The sequence below is a fragment of the Trichoderma evansii genome (genome assembly GCF_050947405.1).
Source record: "Trichoderma evansii strain SZMC 28006 chromosome Unknown GGI43scaffold_8, whole genome shotgun sequence".
NCBI classification, from domain to species: domain Eukaryota; kingdom Fungi; phylum Ascomycota; class Sordariomycetes; order Hypocreales; family Hypocreaceae; genus Trichoderma; species Trichoderma evansii.
This window is the reverse complement of record NW_028145198.1, coordinates 514,544-533,555: the sequence shown is the minus strand read 5'-3', so window position 1 is coordinate 533,555 and position 19,012 is coordinate 514,544. Positions and strand designations below refer to the sequence as shown.

Below are 19,012 nucleotides of genomic sequence, written 5' to 3'. Positions count from 1 at the left end.
CGGAGGCGCTAAGGGATGTTCATTATGCAGCCACATTTAATTTATTTACAACTAAAATGGAAAACAGGCTTCAAAGTAAATCTCCAGTTAGATTTAACAACTCCCGTCTTCTCTTGCCGCACTGGTGGCGAAGCTCAGCCAAGCCTCGGGACACATACGGAACTCCGACTCTCTAGTCTACTATAGACGCTACTATGAACCCTTAGTACAGCATTTCCCATTTCCCATCAACTACCTTAGCTTCAGACAGAATTCCATGGATTTTCCAGCGACTAATGCCGCTAAAGTAGACCCAGCGAGCGTTCGGAGAATCGGGCCTCTACTCCGGCGCGACAGTCCCGAGGCATCTACTGCACGAGTTGCGCCTTGGCTTCCGGCCTCGGCCTAGCGTGCCGTTGTCATCACGATGGCCATGCCGTCGAGATTCCCAAAAGACAGCTCCAAATAGGGCTGTTTTTGTTCTATTTCGAACCGCACCGCCCTGGCTTGCATGTTTTGTTGCTCGACTGGTGGCCCCATCCACTGTCTGCAGAAGCGTCGCCATGGGCTCTGTCCAACCGCCTACGAAGCCTTGCCACAACTGCCGCCGGCAGAGGCTCCGTTGTGATCGGTCGTACCCACACTGCAACAAGTGTGCCTCCTCGGGAAAGGAGTGTCTCGGCTATGGGAAACTGTTTCGTTGGACGGGAGCCATCGCCAGCCGGGGGAAGCTGGCCGGCCGCACGTCGAGCGCGCCCGTTGCGGCTGGGAATGAGGATGAGAATGACAGAGGCGCTGAGCTAGAGCCTGAGATGGGCGCTGAAGTCGAGACAGAGGCCCTGTCGCCTGCTCTGGCGGTGGCCAAGCTGCGTTCTAAGAGGAGCTCGTCAATGTCTCCCAGAGTATCTATAATACCATGGAATGGCTATTACGGTAGAAGAATGTCGGCTGATGCAGAAGCGCCACTGCCCACCCCTTTGTCCGGGCCTCCCAGTATCAAACCAAGCAGTCCTTGGGTGCTGGCCGATCCTTTGTTCCAAGATCTGAACCAGTCTGACCGGTTCTACCTCAACTATTGTGCGTATGAGCCAGATCCAGATTCTTTTTTCTGGCTTATATTGAATGAACCTTTTTTGTCTTTTGACTAATATCTCACTGCAGTTACGACCCGCCTGTGCAAAGACCTAGTGTCCAACGACGGGCCAGAGTGCAATCCTTTTCGCAGCCTCATACCACTAACTCGTGCTCATCCACTGCTACAGCACATTATAGTTGCGGCCTCGGCGGCTCACATGTCCAACTTAATAACTATGGGTCTACCATATGACGACAGCCGCCTCGCAGCTGCGAATCCGAGCGCGGCATCTAAAAAGGCACTCAACGATGCACTGGTCGCCAAACACACAGCGTTGCGGCTCATGTCTGCTGCCATTCAGAATCTTGATACTATGAATGGCGATGTTGTGCTTGCAGCTTCGCTCTTCTTCATCAACATAGAGTTGATTGAGTCTGGAAAGCATGGTTGGAGAGCGCACCTTGAAGGAGCCGCAAAAATCATGTCGTTCATACAGCTCACCCAAGCATGGGATAGTTCGTTGCGGGACTACCTCCTTTCGGATTGCTTTATGTGAGCTCTCTCTTGTATACTGTTTTTCAACTTTTTATTGTTTGCGTTATCCTCGCATGAATAATCTCTTGATATACTAATTGTTACGTTTAGCTACTTTATCCTCGCTTCGGCATTTATGCCAACACGATACGCAACGTCTTTGAACTTTGAGTCTTCGCAGATTCCCTTTGTGCTCGGCAAGACGATAGCGAATAGCTATTTGTGCTGCCCACCAGAACTGATGGAAATATTGCACACCGCCTCCCAGCTTTTGAACAACGCAGTCGATGGTCAACCCAACGAGGAAACCACCATGGCTGGTATAGAGCTGGTTAAACGTGCTCAAGCCTACGACATCTATGGATGGGCTCGCGACACGGGTAAAGTCCTATCTTTGTCGAATGAGTCGATGCAAAGCCGCATGCACGCAGGATCAGCTCATCGCTTGGCTGCTTGTATCTACATTCTGCAAGCTGTACCGTCTGTCGGAGAGAGACTTGGCCCAGAATTTGTGTCCTTCTTAAGCGATGACTTGCTGGCACATCTGAACATGATTCCTGTAGAAGACCCCAATTTCAAGGCAACTACGTGGCCAACCTTCATCATTGGCGCAGAGACTAGGAATCCAGAACGACAGAAACAAATCATGGAAAGACTACGGATAATGACGACAGTATGTCCGTGGGGCTTCATCCACACCGCCATGGAAACGCTCCAAGTTATCTGGAACCTAGCAGCAGAGGAAAGGGGATCGAAGAGTTGGGTCCAGACGCTCAGAGACCCAGAAATGAACTTTTTAATCGTTTGAGAGTCGTCCTGTATTATGAACTGAAGGAAAGATGGCTTTTGTGAGCATATGGTAAGGATGATAAAGTATTGGAGGATTCTTTCAACACCAATCCAGCCACACTACCCAAGATCTTCATATCGTTTTTCTTCATATTGCTGCCTGTCAATTCCCTATATGACGGCTGAAACCTGGGCGACAAGGTCAGCATCACCCCGCCTCATAGCTTTCAGCTGTTGCCGGATGACTCATCACAAAAGAGGTAGACTTGGCACTACTCATTATATATCTCTAATTGCCTGGACCGATAGTTGCCACCCTTTTTAATCGTACAAGGGTACTTTGGACTATCTCAAACAAAAAAAAGGTGGTGATGGAACCTCTGTGGCCGGATTTGCTACTACCTACCTCGCCATCACGGCGATGCCTTGATCGCTTCAGCCTCCTTGATGAAGAAGGTAAAGATGGCTTGGTAGCGTTCTGGCCACTGCTTGAACATATACTTCACCAGCCAGTTAACAACCCGGCTCAGCTTGTTGATGTTATCGATACCATCGCTCATGCGAATTGTGGCTCCTCTGGGGCCGCAAATGACTATGGAACACTCAGAGAAGCTGTTGAACAGCACGGCGACACATTTTTCTTGCGATTATGGCCAACAATCGTCCAGCTCGCTCTTATGCTACCTAACTTCTTCTTGACACGGAAGATACCCGCGCTACAACCAGGGGAGAAACTGTGTCTTACAAATAAGGAAGTCGCATGCCTTGTAGCTCACCAGTTTCTCTGCACATACCAAACCCCTTCCTGGCGGGAGGGATATCACGACTTTAGCATTTGGTATGGGTCTGGACAACGGCACCCGCAGGCGGTACGAATGTATCTCACAGCGCTCTTTTCATACTTTGATGAATTCAGTGCAGGATCGTCGACGAGAAGTGCCGGAATGTCTGTTGATAGTCAGGTCGAATTCTCTTTAAACACTTTCGACGGCCCGGACACCTCTTTGGCGTGGAGATGGAACGAGTCTCGGTTAGGTAGACTAACCATTGCCCTCTTGGAACAATTCAGCACAGAGCCACAGGAAATTGCCTATCAAGGGCACAGTGGCGCAGCTATAGTCTCTGCTAATAAAGATATCGGTTTTGGACAGTCAGCAACGCAAGAGGAATTGTACGTGGGCAACTGTCCCGAAGTCTGTCCTGCAGTTCTATTTACGCCCACGCTGCAAGATGATCAAGTCTTGGTTGTTCGTGGGGCACGCCCCATGCTGAGAATCTTAGGCCAGCGTCGTGACCTGACTTGGGAGAAACTTACGTCAGAGGAGAGACAAGGAGGTCGAATGCTGTTTATGGATGCACTGGAACTTGACGAAGTAGAAGATTCCGAAATACTGCCTGATTTGAAACAGGAAAATATCATGCGGGAGATTCGAAAGGCGTATACGGCGTTTTCATCATGGTCAGGTGGCGAGAATCCGACTGTATGGACGGGACTATGGGGTTGTGGCGCCTTCAACGGCGACCCAGCTACTAAAGTAATCTTGATGTGGATGGCAGCTTCGTTGGCTGGCAAAGAGCTCCGATTACTCTTTGATGCTTCTCAGAAAGATTTTGGTGTTAAAGTTGGACGATTTGCCGAAAGAGTCAAGGCAGTTTGGACTGTGAAAGACCTGCATAACTGTTTGGAAGCTATACCCCGGGGTATTGGGCGTTGGGAAACAATGAATTGGTTACTTGAAAATGTACGTGAGTGTTAGTAGGGGAGATGATACCATGATACTATCGTATAATATTATGTCTTGTTGATATCATATTACGACATTGAGAAATGCTAGCTTAGGAAACGCACGGATCTGATTGAACCAGTATGCAATATACCCAACTAAATTTCTTATAGAAGCCTATTAATGGTTATTAGAAGCACTCCATCGAATTAAGAAGTGAATTCTGAATAATTCAAATAGACAATCTCATATACAGGACAAAGTTTAAAACACACGCTCATGAAACTGAATATCACACGGCTGAATGTTGGAAGAGGAAGTCCTATTGTGTGCCATAGTCTATTTTGTGGATGCTATCTAAAGCACCCATCAGGTTATTCATTTGACATATTTATCAGCAAGTTAAAACCAAGAGACGACATTTTATGACTCGTTGGAATACGCACAGCTGACGACTCTTCCATCCTGGTTTTGTCCTCGATACTTGCTGGGTGTTGAGTATTAGCCAGGGTTGCCATCATGACAAACGGTACTTTTTGGTCCAACTTCCACTTCTAGAATTTTGCTGGGTTTTATAAGACAGCTCACGACAGCCACCAGTGTTATGAATATATGTTATAAAAATTAAGTGTTGGTCTTAAGCAAATCAACTTGTTTTGTTTCTCGTCAACGTTTCTTCTGTATATGAAAGCCTTGCCGAATTGTATTAAGCTCTAATGTCGCAATTCATGAGACTGGAAATATTATGTTATAAAACTTATTTCGTTATATTATAATAGAATGTGACCTGATGCAGGCATCGGCGGTGTTAGGATTATCCAGCTAGCTACTCTTGTAATTTAATTGCTTGACCATTGCGACAAGTTGACTGAATGGATGCTAGGCTCGTTCTGTGGTGTTTGACTGGTGCTTAGTTCACAATCCTCATCATACGCATTAACATTATTGTCGACTAATCTTTGTTTCTCAGCCTCTGCTGGCCAGCCGCTGCTCGCCAAATTATTCATGCTTCGTCATACCATTTCTCCCAACCGGGTGTATCAGGGATTGCTTGAATAGAATGGACCCATGCCACTGATTCTGTGATTTTCATCAAAGACCAAACAGTGTTGGCTAAAGAAGGCTGCCTTTCAGCTTTTAATCTGGCGTCAGGATCACAAATATTTGCTCTGGTCGCGAGCAAATGGAAACGAGGAGATATCATGATTTCGTTTGGCTGAATACCTTTGGGTTGTAAAATTATGAATAAGATGGTAAGGATAACGTATGCAGTAGCAATAGCAACTTGCATATTGAATGTAGAAGTCCCAATGAGAATAAAAGATGCGTCGAAGCAAGAGCGCATGAACAAATTGCTTGTAAATGCGAGATGAGCTTTACTGCTCAGAAATTTGTCAAAATGCATCGGTTTTCCGTGAATGAGAGCATTAAGTGCTATCTCATCGCAAAAAGCAAGATAAAAAATATTTGCCTCGGTTTTGAAAATCACTTGATGCATGTCACGACGTTGTGGGACCCGCTCCCTCATTCTAGCCTGCCAAGTACGACAATCTTTTGCAGAATTCAACGAAAGAATTAATAACGAGATGAGGGCTGCACCATCTTTTTGTACAATAGTGAGCACTATAAGGCCTATTGTGATGAGAAAAGATAGGATGTTAAGAATGTCAGCCGTGTTGACTGATTGAAGGCTTCCCCGCAATCGGGCAATATAAAATTGCCAACATTGCCAACTGCGGGAAGAAGTATATCCATCAGTATGGCTATTGAGATTCGATTGAATTGGTAGACCCAACCTCTCAATTTTGTACCCAACACTCCAAAAGTTGATTGAAAACGGAACTCCGGGTTCTATGGAGTTCATTGTTGGTGAGACCACGTGCACAAAGCTCTGTGGACTATGAGAAACACAGCCACATAAGAAGTCGAGACGAGCGGCTATTTTAGGAAGCTGCTTCTGGCATTCCCACCAAGACCGTGACGGCGAACGAAGAGCTTGTGGACCAGGGACGATACGAGGAAGAAGGCAAAAAGGTGAAGATATCAAGCTTTCGACATGTGGCGCTATTGCATACTGGCCCAACAAAGGTATCAGACCCAGGAAGGCAATATTCCATCCGAATATTGGGCCAATGCCAGTGAGAAACCAACCCATGGCATATATGCTGTAGATGGAAGCTCAGTTTCTGGGTAGCATGTTAGCTCACTTTCCCTGATGGAAAAGCTTGGGACATTACAAGAAAGAACAACATACAGTCTAATACGAATGATATATTGTAGTATAGTACAGTATCTCTTATTACAGTTATTGAAATTTCTTTCGATTTACGTTTCTCTTGTGAAGGTTTATGTTAAAAGAGTGCGGAGGCGACATGATCCTTACGCAATTCAAGCTCCCGTGTCAAATCGAGACCAATCACAGCTTGGGGAGTGTAGGTCTCCATTTGGGCCTCGATGCCTAATAAAGGCCGATCATGTGATGAAATTGGCGAGTGTTACGCAGTGCGGAGCATATTGAAATTACATACATCTGTTTCAATGAAACTTCGTGGCCTAATCTCTATATATTTTGTCGACGTTTTATACGTTTGTCGTTACCATCAATGAATTCTATTGCGAAACTAGCTGCAAGCGTAGCAACTATCTCAAACGAGGTTACTTTGGCTGCTGCCAGCGTGAATTTTGATTTTACGCTCATCAAAGTGGAGGCGCCCAAGGAATATAGTGGAGTGAGTGGTAGTCTCAGTGAAGTACGAAGAGATGATGCCGAGAATGGCACCCTTCATAGGACGGCAAGGAAACTTGGGGCTCTATTTGATGGAATTCCTCCGTCTGTCGAATGTTTGCTTGCAGCTTATGGGAATCGAGTGAGTGAAATTTCCGAAAAGGCAAAGATAAGACCCTTAGAGGAGCGCCATGGGATATTTGCCCGATTTATCGGTCCCGACTCTGGTAGTCTATGGGCAGCCGCGACTTCTGGCCCCAATGCCATTGCGATCCATTTGCTCGCTTGTATGATAGCGGAAATGTTTGGAGGGCCAGAGTCTGTTGCCCTTTGGTATCAGCTTATTGAAAGAAGAAAAGCGGAAATAGAAAACACTATAAAGGACCCCAGGGATCCCAAGGACTTCGCAAAATTATCTGCTTACAGGCAAGAATTCTCCAGAATTGAGCTTGCATCGTGGGACAACAGCGCTAGATCTTGGATACAAACAGCAAATAAAGTAACCAAGGACCAAAGAAATACGGCACTTCTTTACACAGACCAAGCTGGCCAACCTGTGAATATGTATTCTGATCCTTATGAGAGTGTTAAGATGGCCTGGACAGATGCCTTGTCTTCAATGGACTTGTTAATCAAGGGTGTCCCGCAGAAAGTGCGAAACGGTGCAATACTCTTGGCAATGAGATCGTGGCATCTGTATCCAGATTTATGCGTCATGAGCCGTGGTCCAGATGTCATACCTCAGAAAGATAGGCTGATTCCGAAATCTGGGATAATAACCATTGATCTAGAACATACAGATGATAGCACTGGCAGTATTTCGTGGTCTCTTCCTTTATCCTACTTGCGTTACTACGGAGATCCAGTCCATGTCAAGCAGACACTTGGCGTGGTTTCTAATCGGATCTCCATGGACCAATTTCGTTTCATTTTGCTTGGATGCGTCATTTCAACATGGCCTACGCCTACATTCACCAAATCAGTTGACAAATCGCTCGATCTCTTGATGACGTTAATAAAGGCACTGCGATGGCCTGAGAGATCTATTCACATTCCATCCGATTTAAAGCGCATGCAACAACTCACAAGCAAAACGTCGTGGCTGGGCCAAATTCTTACTGCAGTCGAGGATCTGTCAGCTGATAGCGAAATTGAGAGAGAGACTGCGAGAAAGCTGATGGAACATGGCCGTCGTCATGGTCAGTTTCTCTGCAATAAAAAAGATCATCCACCACCATTTTTTGGGCTTTCGTATATTCTCCCTGATGAAAGATTCTGAGACTAGAATCGGATACTTGAGGAGGTATGCAAAGAGCCTCGGGCTCTCTAACAGCAACTGCGTAATCCGATACTTCAACCTGAATCATCCCGAGTTTGCAACCATCCAGAAAATCGACAAGCATTTTGGCTCTGAACATTTAAATGGCTATATTCTTCAACCGTTTCCTTCTTCGATGTTTGAAAAATTTGTACGGTGGATCTCCTTCCAGGATAGCCCAAGACCATGTTCGTGTGACGGAAAATGCTATTCGAAGGAGGACTTAGAGCAGCAAAGTACTTCTACCAGCAGGTTTCGATTTGGGAAAAAGAAAGAACAGCGGGTACTTTGTCCTTGCAGCGAGAATGGAGGTTGTTCCATTAACTGCCATAGTAGGCAAACAAGACATAATTTGGACTGTCTTCTATCTCCTGCGCTGAGAAGTCGCATCACTGAAATTCGGAGTCTTAATGAAGAATGTTTCCCTGTACATATGATCACTTCGATAAAGGACCCAAACCATGGCCATTTTATCTTTGGAAGAGGCGAGAACTTCATGGAGTCGTTGACCCGACTATCTCAAGGTATACTTCTTATTTGACATCTCCCCTAACACACGTATACAACAGGAAAGAAAAAGAAAGAGAAAATTATTTTATATCCTTTCCCTTCCCTGCTACCAATGACTTGGAGGCTGACATTAAGTAGAATATAATAGTCCCTCAGATTCTGCAAATTTCGTAACTTTGAAGTTCTGCATTGGCAGCGAACGGGAGGAAATCCTAAACGCTGGACCAATAACGCAGAATAATGAGCACCATGACCCGCGAAAAAACCAGCTTGGCTATGGCTCTAAGGATATTGGTCGCTACTTCACAGCGGATTTTATTAACGAAGAATTTGAAGGGAACGAGTTCGATTATTATAAACTTACCGAGTGGTTTGCAACACAATTGAGAGCTACACATCCGGTCTTCACACGGACGCTGCGTGCGTGCGCCTCAGCAGTCAAAATGTACGGATGCCTTCCCGATGCAACCGTGGATCCAGCGATTGTGGACAAGATCTCACTGGCTGATGCGCCATGGATATTTTCGGAGGAAACCCAGCATTCATCGCCCATGAGATTAAAGCTCTCAAGGCCAGAGGCATTTGCATGTGTTACTATGTTTGAGTGTGGCCGATTGCTTGATGTGGCACATTTCCGTGAAGTATTCGCCATTACTTCTAACGACACTATTTTTGTAGCAACTCCGCTGCTAGCTGACCCATTTGAGGCCCCTACAGAGACCGAGATCAAGCGAGTATCAGGCAATATTGGAACGCCAGGCGTGTCACTTCTTGTCCCTCCGCCAGAGCCTAGAATTAGGAAAATCAACCCTAATTGGAAAGTGATAAGTCATAGCCCCTTTTTGGGCGACATTGAGAACAATTTTCGGAAAACCTCGATGCATTTAAGTCTCACTCAATATCAGCAAGGCCTGCTTGACCGAACGAAAAATGAACACCATATAGACAACAACACAGTGCTACACGAAGCACTTATTCAAGTCTTTGATAGCTCGACTTGGGTTGGTGACCTAGACCTTTTATCGACACTTAGCAGCAGACTAGTTTCTCGCGTTGACTGTAAGTGCTCAAACGGTGGGTTGGTCAATGAGCAATCGTTTCATTCATTTATTTATGTTTTTGGGAAACAATTGGCTATGATTGTAGTTGATAATTGGGAGGAACTATTTACACCACCAACAGATCCAGGAATTTCTGTTGTGCGATCAGCAGGAAATTGGATAGGGAGGTTAGCAGCTGTTGGCGTCAGTATTCGTTTAAGAAGACTCACGATAGTACTCCCGGATAATAAATGTTGGGGGTGTACAAAAAGACATATCCAGGGCCTAGAAGCTTCTGAGGAAGAGATTGAAAGATTAGTTATAGTATTATAAATTTACTCTGAATATAGTTAATACTTTCTCTATATTACTTGTTTATATTGATTACAGTTCACTATAAGAAACTAATAATTTAGACATTTAGAATGAGATACGAATGTAACATATTCAAGTTAGTAAGATTAATGCTCATAAGTGGCTTGAATATATGAAATCAGGGGAGCTTCGAGTATGGTAGACCTGTGGCGGATTTTGAACATTTCTCAATATATTGTATCCTGCTTTTAAGTATATTCAACAATGATAGTGTTCGAAGGTTATAGTATACACATTGAAAACGGATTCAGTTAATGTAGTCACTTCATGCGTAGCTCCAACTGAAGATTCGCATTTTTGGCCTTCAGCAAAGTAGCTTGTCATTCAGTACCTAGACTGTAGTATTAAAACAAAGTGAATTAAATTTAAAGATACTGCCCGAGGTATTTTAATTGATACGGCTCATGCAACGAACTACGTAGCTGGATCTTTATATCATGGCTTAGTATAAGATTGATTCAAATACAACCAATACGTTTACTTGGTGATGTAAGTAGGATGAAAAATTTCTATCGAGCACTAATGTATTCACATTAATAACCATATAATGCAACATATTCTAGCATATGGGATTGGATGCGACCTTCGTAGTATTATCCGACTATCTATCAAAGCAGTATTCTGCTTTGTAACTCTACCTACCTGGTTGCCACGTAAATCATTTCCAATCAAATAATTGTTGTTACCCACTCCATATACCTCTCCCTTGGTAAATGTAAGGCCGAAACACATATACGAATGTTACCATATAGCGGTCAGTGCTGCAGTGACCGTTTAGAGTCAGGCAGTATATGCATGTTGTCGTAGCGAGCCCCTGCGTCATACACTGCAGATACTAATGTGTTGTAATCACCCGATAATAAATGTTGACACTCAAATTCCGAGCTTCTCTCTCTTATTTTCTATCACTCCAGCTAATACTGCAATGAGTTTCGGGATTGGGCATCAACGTAGTAAGTCCTGCCGTGGTCGCATTAGCTCCTAACGCGCGCCCTTCCTCTTCATGCCCAGGATCCCATACCTTAGCTGCATTAACAAGCCGGGCTAATTGGAGACAGCAACGAAGAGCCCTAATCCTACGCACTGCACACTGCCCTTGCGTTTTCCCCAAGATATTGGCGTGGTCTAGACTCTGGTGGATTTGGCTTGTGACTATTTCTTGCATGCCAAATCAATAGCCTTTGTCTTAGACGCCTAGATTGCACCACAAGGGCTGAAATTTAACCAGTCAATAGAATCCGGCGAAGCGTCACCGAAATCATCTCAGCTGCAAGGTTTATAGTATTTCACCAACTTCTGCCATTATAGCAAAATGCATGGCTACCTCATTTTACATACATGCATTTGGACGCCTTTTTTAGACTTCTGAGGTAACTGCAGCTGCCTTGTTGATCACAGCAACCCCTAGTGAACGAATTGGCCTTGCTATCAGAGCTGAAACTTGATATTTGAAAAATTGTCTAGGATTTGTAGGTGGCCAAATATTGTTGGAAGAAAAAAAAAAAGGCGATTGGGGTGCAGAGATGATTGGACAAACTACTCTGCTAGGTAGCCCGCTGACTCTGCCAATGGTAGGGTGCTGTAGATCGGGTAGAAACTTTCACAACACGAAAAATTTGGGTCAGATATCAATAGGCATGTATTTATACGAAATAATGGATTAAAGTAATTCCATATACTAAGTATGTGGTAGAGTACTACGAAATGAAAATAGAATTAGTGTGAGCATCTATCAACCGCTCCCTAGGTTGTTAAACAGCAAGAGCCAAGAGTTTGATATTGCATTGAGAATACAAGCAGGTAGGACAATTGATTGACTTGTTTTACAATGTTCGCCTATATTTGAATGTAATTTTTGTGTACAGCCCATCAGTTATTTACTACTAATATACTAGGGAAATTGCGACATATATCGAGTACCCATGTTGTGTATATGAGCATATATATTATTATGCCGATATAGATGTTTGATATCAATACGCCAGTGCTTCACAAGGAGCAAACGTTATGTTCATAATAATAGACAAACGAATTTTTTTTTAGCACGTTCGCAGCTGAGGCGTTGATTTGTTTGCTCAATATGAGTGCAATATAGATTATCAATCATCTTCTGAGAGAATTATATAAAGCATAGGAGACTCTATGGCCTTGGATGATATGAACTGGGGAATAGAACTGGCGAATTTAGAATTGACTAGGAAAATAACAGAACTCAGATTCGTATATTGCTTATAATCTACTGTCAAAATCTTACGCTCTTACATACATTTCTTCATTATACTATTTGACTATCTGAAGAGTCCGAGTATGAATCACGAGTCATCTTATAGAGTAGATACTGCTCACTTCAAGTTAATGACCGTAGTGAATAAAACGCATAGACAATCACGATAGCATGATCAACTATAACTTTTATTGTGTCCTATCGAGATGGTTACAATTATACAGCTCTTTGATAGACTCTTGTTCCTAAATCTGCCAGACATCACATCATAATCTTTGGCTAAAACTAACAAGAGGCATATGGCTTCAACAACACAGATGCTAATAGCCTAGGCTGTTTGCCCGCAAGCCTTTTGACATAGGTGCGTATGATCCACATTCACGCCCTATTCATCCTTCGGCGTTGTATATGCTCCATTCGCCAAGCTGATGCTCCATTTTGAGAAAGTTTTGACAATTTTCATCTTGAGCCTACCAAATTGGCTGCCTCGGGCAGAAGTGAGACAGGCAGCCATTTCTACTAACCGAATCGAGACAACATAATCTTACTCTTTATATAAGGCTTACCAGGCACATGGGAAATCGATAAACTACTGGCTCATGGACTTCTCATGGTAGATTATTCGGTACTTAGATCGGCGAAGAAATCGTATGGTATCTAGCATCACCACGTCTACTTCTCACTGCAGATGAATGTCCACTATATGCATAGCTGACGGCATATCAGCATATCTCCATTGTGGCATCCATAGTACATGTTTTTCGATATAGCAATTCCTCTACACCGTATTTTCCCACCACGATGGAGTAGCTAGTCCGATGGAATAGCTAGATCCAACAAAGACAGTCTCCATCACTATTCGAGTCTAGCCAGCCACCTGAATTCCCGTTAGGGCAGCTTCAGCCTCTAGTATTGGCCGAACTAGCCAAGGCAGCTGTGTACACATCACATATCATAGGTCACAAGCGTTGAACGACCCTGTCAAGTGCCCCTGTTGCAAGTGATCGCTTAGCCGCCAATGCTGACCCGCAGCGTCTTGAGGTCGCATGATTTAGGTCTTGCAATCCTGCATTCCATACGGGGTAAAAGTGCGGAAATGCTGGTTTGGTAATTAGCATCATCATGCTTTTAACCCTTTAAGCGGGACCCTTCAATATTGTTTTTGGGGTATCCGGGTGCTATGACCCTACTCAGCCACCGGGTATTACGAACGACATCTCGCAAAATGCCTTCAAAGAGGAAGCTTGAATGACCCCCCAAGTAAGGCAACTGGCGGAACAAGGAAGGCGACGGTGAGAGTCAGCAGAGATGGGCAAAGTGGCAAGAAATGCGAAAACTTTTTTTTTACTCAATTTGGCTCCTCCTAGTCATGGTCCTTTGATCGTTTGGAATCAGGACGTCTAAGATCTAAGACGGATCTCCGTAGGATTAAGGCAGCTTTATTGGTGCTTGTTTAGGCGAAAGCTGCCTTATATCACAGAGCTTTGCATACATAGTCTCAAGCTCAGATCTCTAGTAATATGGAATGACGTCAAGAATGTAAGCGGCATACGACCCTGGCCGATGCTGAAAAGAATTTCAAAAGGACCACGTTGGCCGCACCTCCACTGGATTTTTAGCATCGCACTAATTAGGCACCCAGCTTGCGGGGAGGCGAACTAATCAGCAAACTTTCAGCCGCATCTCGCCAAGCTGAAGAGACCTCTTCTCCAGTCCAGTAGAAATACAGAAACAGCTATTCAGCTGGGTTCTCCAACAGAGACGGTGGTAGCCGACAACCTGCAAGACCCGTGTAGCGGCCCAGTGGCGACGTACAAGGCCACTTATTTGCACTACAAGAGGCTGAGGGCCGGTGGATTGCATGTCGCATCCCGTCTTACAGAATATCTCAGCTTCCAACCTCCCAGATATTACGTGAGTGCAAAGACGGCTGCAAGCATTAGTACCCGATGACCAGAAAATACATGCCGGAAAATGAATGACTTGTGCAGCCGAGCTTTCCGCCAAGGTAAACCCTCCGAGATGGAAAAAAGGCAAACACAAAAAAGCATCCGAAGGTGGAGAGAATTTTCTAGACTGCTTCTCGAGCGTAAGAGTGATGAAATGGGCCCCCCTCTACGAACTACTATACATGAGCGGACCTTGTAGCTATTTATTAGATTTGTTAATAGAGGTACTGCTTCCAACTCTCCCGAGTCAAAGTGGTTCAAGTGAGCTTGAGCTTCAAAGCCCCACCATGGTCCTTTTGAACAAGGCAAAAAAAGGCAACCGCATTAGCGTACCCGCAGCCGCACCGGCTCAGACAGGAACTGATACATCATCTCCAAATCCTCGACCCGATCAAATAACGGTTGCGAGATAGCCCTGGAAGGAATTGCCCGGATCGCTCCCCCTATTTAGGCAGCACCGTCACAGAATAAGATCATCTCGGCATCTTTGGGTTCTTATGCAGCTTCCTTGGTTCCAGGGAATTTCCACCACTGCTTCTAGTAGGATCAATCCCGTCCCTGTAAGGCAGTCAGTCGTACTCAACTAGTAAGGCTGTAATCGTCTTAGCTAAAAATATAACACCACTCGGCCGGATCCGGGTTTAATGCTGTAGGTGTAGGACTTTTTCGGTTTTTGATATCAGTTTGCCAAAAAGCACAGACTCTGTCGGAATCCAGGTCTCTCATGCTAACACCTATTTGTATACTCCGATACATGCTCATGCAAGGCGCTGCATGCGCAAACTCAGTGCGGCTGAATGTTACATGTACCCTCGCGGAAGACGGCCTCTTTCCCGATACCGAAAACTCAATCGAAGCCAATGCGCAATGCTATACTTGTCGTATGAGGCATTTGACCTGGGCGTAGCGTAGCATAGCGTTTTCTTCTCCATTCCCACTCGCCCGAGTTTATACACTTATCCTGATAGCCGTAGAAATGATGCAGCCTTTGAAACTTTTCCCAAAAAACTTGAGTCGATCCATCCATCCAGGTGATCTTCCAAATCACCAGTTGGTCGTTGGATCACATCACACTATCATGCAATGAATGCCTTGCATGTGTCTCGATCTTTTATAGAAAAAAAAAGAAATCCCTCAATGGGATTTAGGAATGCCATCGCTGGTATAACAAGAAGCATGCCAGTGCTACTTCAATATGTGCCCAAAAGGGTTAAAGATGTTCACAGCGTTCATGAGTTGAGCCTTTAGTGGTTGAACGTGAGGGGAACTGACCTCAGCCTGATTGCGGGGTTCCCTCCCTCCCCATATTATCTATATTATTTCATGGGTTATGGGCTGCCTCTGATAATAGCCACAATTACTATGTATGAGGTAGTGCATCTGCCAAGTACATGTAGTTCTAGAAGAATTGAGAGCCCAAGCTAGTAAATATTGTCAAGTATCTGAACTTACATAGCTGCCTTTTGTAAATATGCCTTGTTATATACGAGTACTACACCACATTTCAATTATTAATACTCAATTGGTGAACAGACCCCTCAAAACTCCACGCCTAATTTTGGCAACTTATCAAATGGACAAGGCTACCACGAGGGATCCCACAGCCACTTCTATCCACTCCCACATTCCTGGCCACGTGCAAGGTCTATGGGAGCACGACATGCAGTTACCAAAACTGAGTACCTAGTAATAGTACTTTCCCCGAATCATTACAGTAAACCACCGTAATTAGAGAGCTGAAGCGGATTAATGACCAATCACACATCGAATCCGCATAGAACCTCCTCACATCCATTTCATGGATTTGCACTCGTTATCGTAGAAAAGCCAGAGATAGTTTCAAGAACATATAGAAACATTATATGAGTAATCACAGGCAACGGAAGTTTATGGGATTAAGTGATTTGCATCTATCTAGCGCTATGAATGCCGTAGTTGATATATACAGGCGAACATGTGAGATGTTGAATCTGGATTTAATAACACATGAGAAAACCAAGGCTGTAATGTACAAGACAATATGAGGTAACAACGAATGAAAGAAAGAAATTATCCAGCCAGTGAGCACACATTTGTCTAATTATTTCTTTACGACCCTGAGCTCCCGGCGCCCCTGAACCAAAAATCAAAAAGAAAAAAAAAGGTCAGAGGCTATGCAAACCGTTAGAAAGCACAAAACGCCAGTTTATGCGGGTATAGCAAAGCCATATGTGAGATTTAATCTGCATGAGAAACCTCTAGGCTATGTGAACCAGCCCCCAGGTCCACTATCTCCTTAGCACCTGCGACAGGTGATTTAGCGGTGAAATCTTTATCATACTCCTTTGGTACAGTGAACTTGGCACTCTCTCCATCCCATAAAAGCCATTTGTTCAGGGACGAAATCCGCTTTCCGATCCACAATATCCTTTCCTTTCTAGAATCTACCATAGAAGCTTGCTCAAAGTATTTCTCATCCTCTTCAACTGCTTCCCCCGCAAACCATTTCAATGGAAAGTATTCCTCTGTGTAAATCAAGCCACGCATAGCGTAATCTTCTGGAAGAGGCCGGTAGTGATCTTGGTTTTCTGCCCCAGGGAATACCTCGCTGTCCATACGGGGCTCAAACTTGCATGATTGCTTTAAATAATTTAGCATGGTTGCTATAAGCCTCCAAGGATACTTTTGCTCAATAAGCTTTATAGCAGAGGGGAATTTAGACAAATGGTGTAAAAATACCATTTGTGTGTGAAGAAAGGGTAATATATTCATATCTCCCCACCGCCGAATAACTATCTCAAGAGTCTGCACAGCAAATGAGAGTGATTGATGAAAGACATCTGTAGGGATAGCTTTCATAGAAGTCGATTCGCCTGCAACATCCATATCATCAGACCGTTTAGGTGTAATAGCGTGTTTCAGGACATTGGAATCATTGCCAAATCCAAAGAGGGAGCAAGTAATTGAGATGCCCATGTAATATCCAGCTTCCAGCCAGCTTTTTGTTGTCCTAGCAATATGTCCATCCAGGAGGCTTAAGAATTGCTCGGCTGCAGGTCCTAATTCGTGCTCTTCCTTTCCAGAGAAAAATATAGCAAGAATTCGTACAAAAGCAAGATCAATCAGCTCTAACCGAGGCGGACTTGAGCTCAGGACAGGGTCAAATAGAGTCATGACACTCTCCCTAGCACTTAAGAACGGTATAGGGACGCAAAGAGATTTTGTGTAGTAGTAGGTTTGCTGCAGTGCGTTGGGGCGAGCGAGGATGGCTAGATGGTGATAGAGTCGCCCTGTAGTTGGTAGTTTATCCGAGGCCTTTGAGTACCAATATCGAGATACTGCCGTCCAAGTTTCCCGGTCTCTAATATCATCGTCTTCAATCGCCATGCGATATCTTCCTAGATCTCCAAGGCATTCAATCCATGTGTCTTCGAATGCAGGCACAGTCTCATAGAGGAGGGCCATCATGCTATAAGCGATATAGATGAAAGTGAGCATATGTTCTAGAGACTGCGGCAATCTATGTCTTAGGAGCTCAAGGAAGGAGTGAATTCCATGCCGCCACATGCGCGCGGGCATCGCGTACTTAGAAGCCAACCGCCGAAGCGCCGGGCTGGCAGAAGGATGCTGGCTGGCGAGGAAGAAATCATGGTGCTCATGAAGCAGTGTGCGATGTAGAGCAATAAGCGCTTGCCACTGCTCGTTATTTAGCTGCTGCGGCGAATCCTTATTGGCTGATTGAGCGTTATCCACCTCAATACACTTGCTTTCCACCATGACAAGTCCAGCATATATACCTTTGACCTCGGCCACGAGCTGCTCTTGTGAGATTGGCCGAGTTTCTGGCTGACGAATCATCTGCGACACAGAAGGATGTTCGGTATATGATTCGTCCGCCTCTGCTTCTGCTTTTGGGCCTGGTTCTGGATCGGGTTCCTCCCCTTTGCTGAGAGGCAGTTGCTTTGACCATTGGCCAGACTGTTGTGTTTTTGCTTGAGCTGGCTTAGCTAAGGCAGCACCACCTGGGCTCCAGAGCTGCCGATTGCTGAGACCTTTGGTCCCACGGTCAAAATCCTTGTCATTTTCGGCTTGTTGCCTACGCCTGTATCTCTGTGAAGCCCGCGGTGTGGGCGAGTTACTAGGAGATCGGCGCTTCTTACTGTCCCTTTCATTATCAGAGCCTTCTCTATTATTCGAATTTACATTATCAAGGTTCTGCTGGTCTTCTGGCAAATCTTGAGCAGCTGTTCCCCCAGGTCTTTTCTTTGGCCTCTTGGCTTGATCAATATCTGAAAATTGAGGTCTTTAGGGCAAAAAAGAAAGAAAGAAAGAAAATTAAGTCAGCGTACGTCTATACATAGTCCAGCAATTGTTGAACTCACTGAACTCTGGAGGACGCTAATTTCATCTTCTCCAGGGCATCCAAAATATCCTTCTCCTCCTTTGGATGATTTTCGGGATATTCCCGAACATGTTGTTCGAAGCCAACCTTTGTAGGCGGCTTAATGTCTTCCTGGCAGAAATCACAGGTGAGCTGGCGAGCTGTCCGCTGATAATTAGTCCAGTTCTTAGCAATGTCGACTTGGCGAGGCATGTTCGCGACACCATCAAAGCGATGACAAATTGCTAGGTGTCCGCGCGGCGGAGACTGGCTTGCTATCAAATATGAAGCAGTCTTCAATGGCTCGCGACAGGATGCGGCTGACGAGAGCGACGCTTCAGCATATACCGAATAGCTGAGATACGGATCTAAAATCCACGCATCTGTTAGTACGCGGCATATAAAGCTCT

General features: G+C 44.8%; 3 protein-coding genes across 3 annotated transcripts; 2 read left to right on the top strand and 1 right to left on the bottom strand.

Annotated features, from left to right (window-relative positions):
• Window positions 1-542: 542 nt before the first annotated feature.
• GGI43DRAFT_422464 (poly glycohydrolase domain-containing protein) lies at window positions 543-4,134 on the top strand (the record flags this gene model as incomplete). The annotated part of the gene is made up of 4 exons (XM_083208114.1): window positions 543-1,056; window positions 1,252-1,606; window positions 1,700-2,261; window positions 2,887-4,134. The coding sequence occupies 4 exons, from the start codon at window positions 543-545 to the stop codon at window positions 4,132-4,134; spliced, it is 2,679 nt and encodes an 892-aa protein (XP_083061255.1).
• Window positions 4,135-5,954: 1,820 nt separating this feature from the next.
• On the top strand, window positions 5,955-10,027 carry GGI43DRAFT_422463 (uncharacterized protein; the record flags this gene model as incomplete). The annotated part of the gene is made up of 4 exons (XM_083208113.1): window positions 5,955-5,970; window positions 6,727-8,077; window positions 8,112-8,668; window positions 8,811-10,027. 4 exons carry the CDS (start codon window positions 5,955-5,957, stop codon window positions 10,025-10,027), a joined length of 3,141 nt encoding a protein of 1,046 aa, XP_083061254.1.
• A 6,432-nt stretch (window positions 10,028-16,459) lies between these two features.
• Window positions 16,460-18,815, bottom strand: GGI43DRAFT_383176 (uncharacterized protein; the record flags this gene model as incomplete). Its single annotated transcript, XM_083203347.1, has 2 exons — window positions 16,460-18,524; window positions 18,604-18,815. 2 exons carry the CDS (start codon window positions 18,813-18,815, stop codon window positions 16,460-16,462), a joined length of 2,277 nt encoding a protein of 758 aa, XP_083061253.1.
• Between the last annotated feature and the right edge of the window lie 197 nt (window positions 18,816-19,012).